Source organism: Heptranchias perlo, chromosome 16 (genome assembly GCF_035084215.1).
Source record: "Heptranchias perlo isolate sHepPer1 chromosome 16, sHepPer1.hap1, whole genome shotgun sequence".
NCBI classification, from domain to species: Eukaryota; Metazoa; Chordata; class Chondrichthyes; order Hexanchiformes; family Hexanchidae; genus Heptranchias; species Heptranchias perlo.
The window spans coordinates 57,386,529-57,401,291 of record NC_090340.1 but is presented as its reverse complement, the minus strand read 5'-3'; the positions used below and the strand labels follow the sequence as shown (position 1 = coordinate 57,401,291).

At 44.0% G+C, this 14,763-nt stretch overlaps 1 protein-coding gene across 1 annotated transcript in view; it reads left to right on the top strand.

Moving 5' to 3' along the window:
* Window positions 1-14,763, top strand: part of vat1l (vesicle amine transport 1-like) — a 141,657-nt gene that overhangs the window by 54,926 nt on the left and 71,968 nt on the right. Inside the window, exon 7 of the mRNA XM_067997524.1 lies at window positions 1,655-1,849. Coding sequence (XP_067853625.1) covers window positions 1,655-1,849 — 195 coding nt within the window. The remainder of the gene's footprint in view (window positions 1-1,654; window positions 1,850-14,763) is intronic.

The following is a 14,763-nucleotide window of genomic DNA, read 5'->3' as shown; positions in this document are numbered from 1 at the left end:
GAAAAGGAAAAAATTATTACAGGGATATGGGGAAAGAGCAGGGGAGGAGGACTAATTGGGTAGATCTTTCACAGGCACAGTTGGCCTATTGGCCTCCTTCTGTGCTGTATTATTCTCTGGTTCTATAAGGTGACTCTAACTCAAAGGTGACTTCATCTCTCGTGAGTTATTTGATCAGCCAGAGAGGAGATGTTTATTATATCACTTGGCTGCTCTGATACATCCTTTGTTTATAGGTTGTGAATCATTTCATTGCAGTTTAAGATCGTACAAGCGATCACATGTGACATTGTGAAGATTCCTGATCAGTGAATGAGCACTTTGCCCAAACTGATAGATTATAGATGAGGATGAAGAAAGATTCTGGTTCGCGAGGAACCCCTCTTTTCAGTCCTCCTGATGTCCCGTGTGGTCCTATTCAGCCCCTGAAACTAATTGTTCTGCCTCAATTGCGCTGATGTGAAATCAAGAGGTTCACAATCAGCAACTGAAAACAAGTAAAAAAACAATTAAAAGCACACATGTGCTCCCCCCCCCCCCGAAACCTTAGTGTGACCCGCACAGATCAAAAAGGTGCCAGGTACGATCACTAGTCTGTGCTGAATTAGCCAATCATACCTGGTACGCTACAATTGGCCTTGGTCTAGAGAAGGGGGATAAGGTTCCTGCTCCTGGTCATTGTCTAGTCATCCTGCTAGAACACACGTGTGGGGAGGTTCTCTGCTTGGCTGTGATGCCGCTCATAGTTGAGTAACTGGCCAACACTCACTGTCTCGATTCCCACACACAGGATGGCCTCTTGTGTGAGTTGCTGAAAGGCTGCAGCTGCCCATGGAATTATGACTTAGCATGAGCGAATGCCATCAGAGGAGAGAGGAGAACATTGAAAAGAAAATATATATATGTATATGTTCACTAGTTGAGACCAAGTATAGTCTCCAGGTGAAGTGGGTTAGAGGATGAGCATATTTGAACCAGGGTGCACAGACATAATTCAATCTCCATTTTAAAGCCATACCGTGATTTTATATTATTATCTAAAGTTAAATAGCAAAACCAGAGTAATTTGTGAAGGAGACAAGTGAAGTAGGTAGTTTCCATTATAAATGTGGACATAGGAAAAAGTTGATGCAAAAAGTGTGCCAAAAATGTGACAGCAGGAAGTGAGGTTTTGTACGCAGGAAGTGGGTGTAGACATAATATTTTTTAATACATTAAGATATGATAATCTGTACATAGATCTAGGTTTTAGCATACTAGGCTCAAGTCTAAGTCCGCTTCATACAGTAAATGTCCCTGGTGTACTATACCCCATGATAAACCCACACTTCTTTTTATTGCCTAATTCACTTAACAGGAATTTGCACTTTCAAACCTGAAGCTTTGGTTAAGTTAAAGCTCATCTTCGAAATGATCACATGATACCATTAAAAAAAAAATCTGTTGCTGCTTCTTTTATTTGGCTCAATAAACTGAATTAATTAAATCGTAGCCCATGCTGTGCCTGTAACTCATTAAATCGTAGCCCATGTCGTATCTGCAACTCATTAAATCTTAGCCCATGTTGGTATCTGTAACTCAAGAGGTTTAGTTATTGGTAGAATGATGGCTTCAAAATCAGTTTAATGAGAGTGAACATCTTTTCCTTTTCCAGTGGTGGCAGGTTGAGAAGGTGAACCCCATAAAACTCTATGAAGAGAACAAAGTCATTGCTGGATTTTCACTGCTTAACCTTCTGTTCAAACAAGGCCGAGGCGCCCAGGTGAAAGCAGTGATGAATAAGCTCATCTCGCTGTACAACCAGAAGAAGATCAGACCCTTGGTAGATTCATTGTGGGCTCTGGAGGAGGTAAGGACATCATGTTCTGTTCGTTATGCCACGTCACGAGTTGGTGTGGAGAACTATAAAATCAACTTTACATAAGGATCTCTCAAACAACATTAGCTGATGGTGAATTCAATATCCTACATTGACAGGAACAGCTTATGTCATTCTTGCGAACATTGTGTAGACTTGAGTTGTTGCAATGTGGCTGAATAGCAGATGACAAGAGGTGAATTTTTAGTTAATGGAGAGAGAAATTCCTCTCAGTGTCTGATCAGTTTAATAGTAGGACTGTTTTGGTGTGTTGTGGGTATAAACACATGAATGCTTAAAGGAGAATATAAAATCTCCTTTCACTCACCGATGACCAACTGGATAAAACTGCCAGCTACGAACATATGAAAGAGAGGGTCAGGAAAAGACCAGCTGGTCCATCAAGCCTGCCCAACACTCATGATGCCTGGAGCATCACGACTAGACACTTCCTATCCTCCCCCTCCCCCACAGCCATGTAATCTCCTGGGAGAGGCAAAAATAAATCATAAAAAAACCCAGGGCCAAAAAGAGAACAAATACTCTGGAAAATTCCTCTCAGGCGATGGAAACCAGCCCAGGAGATCACATTGACCACGCGAACGTTAACTGTTAATCCACTTACCTTCTATATGATGCGATCTCTGTCCCAGTCTAGAACCGGTCCAGCACCGTCTTGAAGGCAGAGACTCAGCACCCACCTCACCAGCCGGCAACGCAGTCCAGAGGCTCACAATTCTCTGGGAAAAGAAGAACCGCCCAACATCCAGTCTATTCCTACTCTTGCGTGGTTTAAGTGCATGATCCCCTGGTCCTCCCCAATCTGTCAAACTGAACAAACCTATCAATGTGCACTCTATCCAGCCCTTTCATTATACTATATACCTCTTATCAGGTCTGCCCTAAGTCCGTGCTGCTCTAAAGTAAATAGACCCAGCTCTTTAAACCTATCTGAGGCTCTCCTTCTGAACCTTTTCCAAGGTCTACTAACATAGTATTAACTCATAAGAGACTAAAGGACCTGCAGTTCAACTCCTAGTTGGCGCTAACTCCATTGACCTCGGCCGGGGCAGCAGTTGGAGTGCTTCAATTGTCCTCACTCCCCGTGGAGTTAAGAGGAGGAAAATTAGACAGGATTTCCGTCCTTTCTCACTGACCAGCGACACCTGGTATGAGTGAGCAGACGCAGGTGAGAATGGAGTCTGGGTTGGTTCTGGTGTCCTCCATGATCGAGGGCCATATCAACAGCTACCTTCATTTATATAGCCCCTTTAGCATAGTAAAACGTCCCAAGGTGCTTCACAGGTACGTTATCAAACAAAATTTGACACCGAGCCACATAGAGATATGAGGATAGGGAGGTAGGTTTTAAGGAGCATCTTAAAGGAGGGTAGAGAGGCGGAGAGGTTCAGGGAGGGAATTGCAGAGCTTAGGGTCCAGGCAGCTGAAGGCACGGCCGCCAACGGTGGAGCGAAGGAAATAGGGGATGTGCAAGAGGTGAGAATTAGAGGAGCGCAAAGATCTCAGAGAGTTGTAGGGCTGGAGGAAGTCTCATAGATAGGGAGGGGCGAGGCCATGGAGGGATGTGAACACAAGGATGTACCCTTTTTAGAATGCCGGTTAACACCAATGACTGTCTTAGACGAGTGCAGATAGGAAATCAATTCAAACACATTAACCTGAATTAAAAATAGCACCGATAGAAAATGAATCTCTCGGAAGCTCTCCTAAGCATTTTGTTTACTTCCCTCGATTAGACTGCAGGTGCAGGCCCTACACTGAACCTTCTCCTCCAGGTTTGCTTTGGTTGCAGTATATTAAAGGCAAAGGAAAATTTAGAATACACTCAACTTTCCCACATCAATGTCCCCTTGGTGCTCGCCTTGGTACTTTCAATAAAATGGATAGAAATATTTACTTTATATAGAAATAAAAATATCAGGAATGAGTTCTTGGATGTCACCATCCAATTTGGTGACATCATCCATTGTGTTGGTGCCTACTGTGGAGAAGTAACGGTGAAGCTTTCATTCCTATTGTGTTAAAATTGCCTTGACAATCAGCTAGGAAGAAGCAGGAAAGAGTGCTGATTGTAAACATTTATGTGTATTAAAAAAACATCAAGACAGGGAATAAGGGGCAGGGTTTGATTCACACACTTGTATTTAAATAGTAGTAGAATCTGGTGTTTTCATGTTCCCTCATTGTGGGGAGAGGGGAATTCTTCCTCTTGACAGTCTTAGCAAAAAAGTCAGAACGAGCACAAAATGGCAGTTCCCATTTTGCATTCACTTTTTTTGGTAAAATTATCAACAGATGGAAATTCATTGCCTTCACGATTTTCAATGTATTGCCTTGGGAGTGGCCCACTAACTACTGCGTTGGAGCGTTAGGTTCACAACTCTGTTTGAGTCTCAGTCTCAACTAACCCTGGGAAGGGGTGGGGAAAGGTTTGGCCAAATCTCCTCATCAGTGGGATGATGGTAAATCTAATCAGGAGACTGTGGGTGAGATTCTCTGCCACACTTCCTTCCTTTATCCTGACCCGAACTCTTAACACGGTGAGGTAGAAATTCGATCTTGGTAACACAAAACGAGCGATCGCGAATCGACAGCCCGTTTTTACATTCCCTTGATTTTCTTTCCATTGACTTCAATTCGCCCCAGCGAATTTATACCCCAGTGTGCCTCACATCATTGACTAGATCTTCCCGTGGGCTAGACTGTCCCACTGTCCAGGCTGAGCAGGCCAGCATGTCTGTACAGAGTACAAAAAAAACCCCTAAGCTTTGGCTCTAATACAGCTCTTGTGGAAAGAAAAGCTTGTAATCATATTTTTAGTCTAGATCGGCACCATGGACTCACAGCATATAAGGAATTTCTAAAGTATAGCATTTTAGAATGCTAAATTATTGGTTTAAGTTACATTAAATATTTACTGGCATTGGTTAAGTAACTGTAGATCGTGATGAACATACTAAAACGTTGAGCAGTTTATACAACTTTGTTGGAAACTGCAATGTTGCCTGAGCCTGTGTTTACGCTGAGGTCTTCTAGTCTTCTCCATTACTGAACCATAAAATCTACACACCAGTTTTCAATGGTAAACAACTGTTTACTCAGTCTTATAACAGCGTCAATGGTATGGTAAGTTGGCATTCTTACAAAGCAGTTAATGCACTGTTATTTAACATTGAAACCAATATGTGGAAATAATGCATCAATAGAAATGGCAACTAGATAGGTCTCGAGGTAACTTTGAAGCAGACAAAATTCGTTGATAATTATGTACTGAGTTGTGGTTCCTACTGGCTGTATGTTTGGAGGATTTTCTGGGGCAGTAAGCACTTTTAAAGGGGTTTGAAGGTCACTGTGAACAAGGTGAGACAAATATACGATAGCTACTAACAGGTCAAATAACAAATTTGAGAGGTATTTTCTTTACAGAGTATGGTGAGAATGTGCAACTCGCTGTCACATGGAGTGGTTGAAGCAGATAGCATTGACACATTGAAGGAGAGGCTTGATGCATTCATGAGGGAGAAGGGAATAGAGGGATACAGGGGCAGGGTGGGAAGAGGTAATTAGAGGGGGAGGAGGTTGATGTGGAGTACTAACACTAGCATAGACCAGTTGGGCTGAATGGCCTGTTTCTGTGCTATATGTTACAAGTAATAGTTCAGAGTTCTGGCTGACTGAGAGGTATTCTTCGAGTTGATACTGGTGACGTGACCTCATATAAAACCTTATGGCCCTGAAATTTCTCCCACTGATCTCCCCCGCAACTACCCCCCGCCCCATTGCGACCTCGATCTACTTTAATCACCACCATCACACCCCCTCCAAATGCTGCCGCCACCCTCTTGATCCCGGACTCTGCCCACCCTTCCCAATCCCGATCACCGCTACTCTCGCTCCCGGCCACCAGTAACCGCACCCCCCGCCCTCCCCAATCGCCCTCCCTCCCAGTCACCCCACCCCCTGTCTCATTCGTCTTTAAGGACTTACCAATGGCTGCTGCTGGCAGTCCTCTTCTCCGGCTAGGTGTTTGCAGCTTGCCGGCTTAATGATGATGAGGCCAGAGGCCAAATATTACATGCGCCTCAGGCCTATCCAGTCAGGCGTGGGGACCGTTCCCTGCATCCCCTGCACACCCATTTTTGGACGCACTTGAATTTCTAGGCCATCGTCAATTGGAAAGACCATGACCAAATGGGCTGAATGATCTGTTCTGTTCCACACAATCCTACAATCCAGTGCTGTTACCAGGATTTCAGTAAAGTATAAGAGTGAATGTTTGAAATTATCATCTGATTAAATTGCATGTAGCGTTGGTTAATGAACATAGGTTTTCTTTATATAAATGATGGCAACCAGGTTCCTAGAGGCACTTCGGAGCCATCTAGTGACTAGAGCCTGCAACTACATTGTGACAGTTGACATAGCAAAATTGAATGGGAAGTATTGATATACCAATTTACAAAGGTAAAAGTTGACAGAAAAGAAAAATCATGACACCAGGAAGTAAGGTCTGTGAACAGGAATTGTGAGCCCTACTCAAGGTTTCTACTAACATATAGATTGTCAACTGAATTGTGAAAAAATCAATACGGTGGGTTTCAGCTTAACTCAGTTGTTAGCACTCGTGACCAGGATCAGAAGATTTTGGAGTCAACGCACACTCCAGGAGTCGAGGACATGAAGCAGGCTGATGCTCTACTGTTGCATTATCAATGGTTCTGCCTTTCAGATGAGACATTTAGGACTTGTCTGCCTGGTTCAGGTGGATGGAAAACATCCCATGGCACCATTCAAAGAAGAGAAAGGAGTTTTCCTCCTTCAAACAACACCATTCATCTTATTTGGTGTTTGTGGGATCTCTTTGCATGTTTGCCAACAGTTACTGCACTTAAAAGTAATTCATTGTATGCAAAGAGCTTTGAGACATTCTGAAAGAAAGAAGAAAGACTTGCATTTATATAGTGCCTTTCACGACATCAGAATATCCCAAAGTGCTTTACAGCCAATGAAGTACTTTTGAAGTGTAGTCATGATAATACTCATATAATAATAATAATTTTGTCCCTATGTTTAGGGAAATAACCCTATTAGTAGTTCTAATCTTGTGTGGAGACCACAACCACAGAAACTGGTACTAAGATTACTAAACATTTTATTCAATTGCCGAACAATAATTAAGTAACAGATTTAAACAATACTCGCAACTGTGGAATACGGTTCCAGAACACGGATTGACCAGACCTTTGTTCTGGGGAGGGCCAGGAGTGTCTACCGAAGTGATTCTTCCTTGTCTTCCTCATGTTGCCTCTCCTCCTGATAGCACGAATTTGTGCTCTTTTAATACAGTTTTGCGTTTTTGTCTTCTGGCTTCCGACTACCATTAAAGGGGCCCCCCTCTGTCCTTTTTTTGTTGCAGTGTCCAAAGTTGCGATCTTTCCTGGTCTATGTCAGTTTTCTGTTGTTTTCCTTAGCAGTCGACAAAAGTCTGTGGTTTGTTACTGTTACAGTATACATAGGAACATAGGAACAGGAGTAGGCCACTCAGCCCCTCGTGCCTGCTCCGCCATTTGATAAGATCATGGCTGATCTGTGATCGAATTCCATATACCTGCCTTTGGCCCATATCCCTTAATACCTTTGGTTGCCAAAAAGCTATCTATCTCAGATTTAAATTTAGCAATTGAGCTAGTATCAATTGCCGTTTGTGGAAGAGAGTTCCAAACTTCTACCACCCTTTGTGTGTAGAAATGTTTTCTAATCTCGCTCCTGAAAGGTCTGGCTCTAATTTTTAGACTGTACCCCCTACTCCTAAAATCCCCAACCAGCGGAAATAGTTTCTCTCTATCCACCCTATCTGTTCTCCTTAATATCTTATAACCTTCTAAACTCTAGAGAATACAACCCCAATTTGTGTAATCTCTCCTCGTAACTTAACCCTTGAAGTCCGGGTGTCATTCTAGTAAACCTACGCTGCACTCCCTCCAAGGCCAATATGTCCTTCCGAAGGTGCGGTGCCCAGAGGTGCTCACAGTACTCCAGGTGTGGTCTAACCAGGGTTTTGTATAGCTGCAGCATAACTTCTGCCCCTTTGTACTCTAGTCCTCTAGATATAAAGGCCAGCATTCCATTAGCCTTATTGATTATTTTCTGCACCTGTTCATGACACTTCAATGATCTATGTACCTGTACCCATAGTCCCTTTGGACATCCACTGTTTTTAACTTTTTATCATTTAGAAAGCACCCTGTTCTATCCTTTTTTGATCCAAAGTGGATGACCTTACATTTGTCTACATTGAATTCCATCTGCCACAGTTTTGCCCATTCACCTAATCTATCAATATCGCTTTGTAATTTTATGTTTTCATCTACACTGCTTACAATGCCACCAATCTTTGTGTCATCGGCAAACTTAGATATGAGACTTTCTATGCCTTCATCTAAGTCGTTAATAAATATTGTGAATAATTGAGGCCCGAAGACAGATCCCTGCAGGACTCCACTAGTCACATCCTGCCAATGTGAGTACCTACCCATTATCCCTACTCTCTGTCGCCTTTCGCTCAGCCAATTTCCTAACCAAGTCCGTACTTTTCCCTCGATTCCATGGGCTTCTATCTTAGCTAACAGTCTCTTATGTGGAACCTTATCAAATGCCTTCTGGAAGTCCATATAAATAACATCCATTGACATTCCCCTGTCCACTACTTTAGTCACCTCTTTTTGTTTTCTGTCTTTCTTAGTAGTCGATGAAAGTCTGTTGTTTGTGGCTAACTTACAGGCTAGTTTTCCATTAGCCAAAGAGTCAAAAGTTCATGACACTTAAATGACCTAAAACAATTCTGCACCCTACAATAACGACCAGATAATCTGTTTTCATGATGCTGGTTGATAGATAAATATTGGCCAGGATGCTGGTAGAACTCCCCTGATCTAATTCAAGTCATGCCATGAGAACCGGCTGTCAAAATCGGTTGAGCCTCTCGCTGATACTGCTCCTGGGATGGGCTGGCCTCCCGCTTTGCTGCGTTCTTGCCCGGAAGTTAAAATCGAGCCCCACTGTCGTCTCCATAACCTGGATCAACGGAATGGTCCAAGTCTGTTTATTGACCATAACCTCGGTCTACGGTCTGTTTATTGAGTTTAACCATCTGCTGCTTGAAAATCTAATTATCATGGTTAGTGATCTGGAGGTTGCCTGTAGATCTATCATTAAAAAAAATGCAGACACTTTCATTGTGCCAGAAAAGTAATAGATCTAATAATCTATAACAGCCTCACTTGGAAATAGTGCTGTTTATGTCAGTAACAAATTGGATAGGCAGGTGGTGAAGGATAGAACACTAGAGTCTGGTCTTCAGTTGCTTCCAATCCTTTATTCACAGAGATTCATATTACCCACTTTGCACCCTCTAGATAAACTCTCATATAAATGGATACAAGAGAGAACCCAATTGATACGCACCACCTGAATGCAATTAACACTAATTGATGTAAATCATATGGATACAATTAATAATACGTACTCTATATTGTAAACAATTTTACAACACCAAGTTATAGTCCAACAATTTTTATTTGAAATCTACAAGCTTTCGGAGGCTTCCTCCTTCGTCAGGTAAATGCTCTATATTAGATAACGAGTTTGAGATTGGTACTACTTTAAGTGAGGTGGGGCGGGCAGACCTAAGTTATACAGACAGCTGCGCTCTCCTCTCTGGCCAAGGAAATAGAGGTCTCTGCATGAGTGCTTGCACAGAGCTCCGCACATCGGTGAGCAAAAGTCAGTTAAATGTTGATGTTTAAGAGCCAATGGTACAGTGGGCTATTAACTCACATTAGCAAGAATAGAAATGAAGTTTTAAGAGGTTTCTAGGTTGGCCAGTTGGACAGCCTGAGGACTTTTCAAAATTTGCTTCACATCAGTCACCGTTATACTGCAGCCAGTGAAGAGCCAAATATGCGAGACTACTTCCCTGAGGTGGCCTTGTACCACTTACCTACATTCAATTTGAGTGGCGTTCCAAAGTGGTTCCAATAGCACATGGATGTAAAAAGTAAGGTACAAGTGGCCTTTCAGATAGGGACCAGAAGGAACAGCGAGCGTTTGAAACCAATTGTATCTGCTTCAGTTTGACCCTTTGTGTAGTTATGCTGATTGTGAGGACAGGATGCATAGACTATTCCCTTGAGTGTAGAAGATTAAGGGGTGATCTAATTGAGGTGTTTAAGATGATTCAAGGAGTAGATAGAGTGAAACTATTTCCTTTGGTGGGGGAGTCCAGAACAAGGGGGCACAATCTTAAAATTAGAGCTAGGCCGTTCAGGAGTGAAATCAGGGAGTACTTCGCACAAAGGGTAGTGGAAATGTGGAACTCTCTGCCCCAAAAGTCTGTGGATGCCGGGACAATTGGAGCTTTCAAGACTGAGATGGATAGATTTTTGTTAGGTAAGGGCATCAAGGGACATGGAGCAAAGGCAGGTAAATGGGGTTGAGCTACAGATCAGCCATGATCTAATCGAATAGCGGAACAGTCTCGAGGGGCTGAATGGACTACTCCTGTTCCTAATATTCCTATGACTGGTGAGCAGATGTTTCATATATCCCCCATATAAGACTGAAGCGCTGGGAATTTCCTCGGTGGGGGGGGGAGGGGGTTCTCCCGATAGGCTGCTGTAACTTCGGCGAAAGATTGGCGGGGTTTCCGCTGAAATTACAATGGCCAATCGGGAGAACTCCCCAAAGAAATTCCCGGCAAAGGTTTTTTCCTGCTGCTCGTGAACATTTAAGTAGGTTATTACCTGTGTGAGAGTGGGAGCTGTTGTTTCTGTGGGTGGTATGACATCTGGTTCGTCTAGTAGCAGAGAATCTTCACGACTACAGCAGTGAAGAGAATTACCAATAAACCTGGGAAATAATGGCTCCCACCTTAAAATTACAACGGCTCTGACTAATATGTTCCCAATTGCTTCTACGCATCTTGTAATCTGTAACCTGTGGAACTTTTTATTTAATAAAAAGGGCCGAGGCATGTTTTGGATAATAACACTTAAGGTGGTTAGAGCAGAATGGAGAATTCTAAGTTGAAATATGTAGCAGGCTAGTCAGTCAATTGAGATTAATGGGCAAGACACTTCCATAAACTCGGTTGTCTTTGTTTTAGCTCCGGGACCAAGGTGGGATAAAGGTCAAATCCAAACCAGTCCGATGGAACGGAAGTGGCCTCTTGCTGACAGCCAGACTGACCCTCAGTAGGACGAGCTTTCTGTAATCGAGCACCAAGTTGGTGCTCTCGTTCAGGGAGGTCTCGAGGATGTGGGAAATGAAAGTGTCGCACTGATGCACACTGGCAGTGCCTTCTCTGTGCTTAGGGGTTAAAGGCCCCATGTTAGAACCATAGAAGTTTACAGCACACATAGAGGCGATTCAGCCCATTGTGTTCGCCTGGCTGTGCAGCATAGAGGGAGCAATGCTCTGTGCCAATACGCGATGTACCTGATAGGGGAGAGTTTGATGCTGACACTGGGTGCCAGAGTGGGGGAATGTTCCATTTCCTGACTACCTCATCATGGTGAGCACAGGAAGGAACAACCAGAAATGTCTGGCAGAAATAAAAATAGTTCCTCCCAATTAACGTCCCAGTGGGAGTAAGACAACACATAATTACCCATAAATCATTACTGATTTATCATTTTATGGACATTTTTACTGTGTGGGTGATTCAGGTTGTGAAATGTAAGGTAAAGGGGGAAAAACTGATTGGTGAGTGGGTAACTAGAGGGCAAACATTTAAGATCAGCACCAGAAGACGGGAGGGACAGGTTCAGGAGAAAGTGCACAGAGGGTTGTCAGGACTTGAAAAGAGTGGTGAAGCAGAATCCATAAAAGATTTTAAGAATTAAATGGGTAAATAATTGACAATTTAAAATGGTGTGGAGAATGGGACTAAATGGATAGCTCTTCCTGAGAGCCAGCACAGGCTCGATGGGCCAAATGACCTCTTTTTGTGCTGTAAAACTCAACTATGGTGGGGATGCAAAGCGGGCGTTAATGCATCAGTTGCCCATTATACAGCCGGCTCGACTTTCCTTTGCATTGACTTCAATCGGCCGGGATGTGTAATGGGCAGCCAAGTCCCTACCGCCTTTTTTGTCCCCCTGACTGAAGTTGACTTTTTACCCTCGATGATTCACGGTGCAGGAGCGGGTGGCCTTCTCATGTTAGGATTTAGGCACATTGTTGAGGCAGCAGAGAGGGAGTTGGCCCGAGCGTGCTTGATGGAGACACCGGGTGAAAAAGGTGAAAAACCACTCCAATCCCAGCATTGGCATCTGTCATCTTGACAAGCACAAAGCTCACCAATACTTCCATACTTCCAGAGTGAAGTAACAGTGGGGTTTTCCTCACCTCATGTCTGACCCTGTTGTGGACTAATTGATAGAGATTGATGAGCATAATTAGTCAACAACTCCATTATCGTCGTATCATGTGGCTACCAGGATGGTAGATGGTGAACTAGATGGATCTTGATCTGTTTTCGTTTAGCAATTCCTTTGTTTCTAACAAAGGACTGGAGAACAACTATTGATAATGCAATTCTAAGCGTCAAGAAAGGAGAGTGGCATGACCTTGAGAATTATTTGCCTGACATCAATCAGACTGTTTCAAAGAAAACAGTTTAACATCATCCAGCAAGACGAAAGGTAATAAATGGAAGAAAACATGAGCTCATGAAAAAGAGGTCATGACTGCCATATTTATTGGAATGCATTGAGGTTACAACTTAGTTGGTTGACAAAAGGAAATATAATTCATATTATATATTTTGACTTTCATAAAGCCTTTGTCAAGATTCCTCACAAAAGACTTAAGGCAGAGATGAAGACTCACAGGATCAAGGGTGAAAGTATTAATTGGATCGATGTTGCAGCAGGAGACAGAAGGTTGTAATAAATGGGATTTATATTTGAGCTGTGGGTAGCAGAGACTAATGGAGTCCCATAGGATCAGTCGTGAGATTTTAGGCATTCACAATATTTATCAATGATCTTGACAGGGAACTTGTAATTGTCTCTTTGCGATAACAGACTGATGTGTATTGAGGCAGGTTCTGGTGAGGAGACAAATAATCATTCCATATGCGTTTGCAGCGATCCTGTGCGATTACTCACGGATTTATATAGATCAGACTCCTGTCTGTCTCTGCTGCTTAGGTTAATGGATGCTTAGCATGTCGTGCTCAGAAGTACTGTTGAATGCTTAGGCCTAGATGCTGAAAGTTTTTGTGTTCGCTCCCCAGTAACACACAGTGTGATAGTGGCCAAGAAATTTGGGTGCCTCCATTTTTGGGCGGGCGGGGGGAGAGGGAGTGCACGCAGATCCCTGTGCCTGAATGGTGAGGTCCAAGGAGCCTCCGATATTGGGCCTCGGACCTTGATAACATCAAGCCGGTGGTGGGAGGAGCATGTCTGCCAATAGTGAACCTAGATCGGGCCGTTGCTAGCATCGCAGCGGCTCTCAGGTAAGTGAAGGCCGGTGTGGGGTGGGGGGGTAAATGGAGACCGGGAAGAGATCAGAAGCCGGGTTGGGGGGTGGGGGGCTATTGCAGTTCATCCGACATCATCGGATCCTGATCTGCATATTTAAAGAGGACCCCCCCGTGCCCCCCGTGGCACCCACCCCCCCCCCCCAGCTGTCCTTGCTGCCTGCAATTTAAAATTGAGTCAGTAGAGGAGTGAGAAAGTCTTCCACTCTATTTTAGTGCCACCCCCCAACCTGGTTTCCGCCGGGCGGGTGGGGGGGGGGGCGGGGAGTTAAAATCGAGGCCAGTCTGTTCCTCCTTCCGCTGATTGCCCATACTTAACTGCAGCACCACACACTCACTAACTAACTGCTCACCCCCATAAAGTTGTTGAGGCTGGGGGTCAATTGAAAATTTCAAATCTGAGATTGATAGATTTTTGTTAGGCGAGGGTATTAAGGGTAACGGAACCAAGGCAGGTAGATGGAGTTAAGGTACAGATCAGCCATGATCTAATTGAATGGCGGAACAGGCTTGAGGGGCTGAATGGCCTACTTCTGTTGCTATGTTCCTGTACCTATGTTGGCAGACCTTGCCTTGTTCTAGGTTACTCCCTCTGCCTTCTGTTTCACCTCTTTAAGATCATTCTCTGCCTCTCTCTCCAATCTTGTTTTTTACTCCCTTCAAGGGGGGGGATGTAGGAGCAGGGGGTAAGAAGGATTCGGGGAGGAGGAACAGGAACAGGCAAGGAGAAAAAAAAAATTAACGTGGAGTAGGAGAAATACTGGATGGGGAGGTAAGAAAGAATAATTTGTAACTAATGCAAAAGTAATGCTTACGGTGATGGTGCTTCCCATGATGGTGCTTCTTAGTGCATTTGCAGGTTTACTGTAAGGACTTAAAGCGATAACTTGAGAGATGTTCATGTGGTCCCTCTAAGTAAAAGACTTTAGAGCAGATCAGGTCCTGAAACACGACCTGGATGACAGAAGAAGCTGGATAGACGGAACGGCTTTCTCTCGCTCCTTTATTCTTCCCCCCCCCCCCCCCCCCCCACCGCGGTTTTCTTCTCGTCCCTCCTTAAGATGGCGACCGTTGCTGGGATACTGTTTCACTGGTATCAGCAGGCATTCTTCACGCTCGAGCCTGCAGCACTGACTTTTGGCGGGCTCTTGGATTGTGGGGACGTCACAGCACGAGCCTGACCGAGGCCTCACTTGACCTCCACGCACGGGTGCTTCCTGCAGTGGTCACTGGCTAGTGGTCAGCAACAGGAACCCTGGATAATCTTGCCGTTCCCCAGCCCAGGCCAATTGTAACTTCCTCAGTGCTGCCGTGATGAAACGTGAATTAGATATTTGTT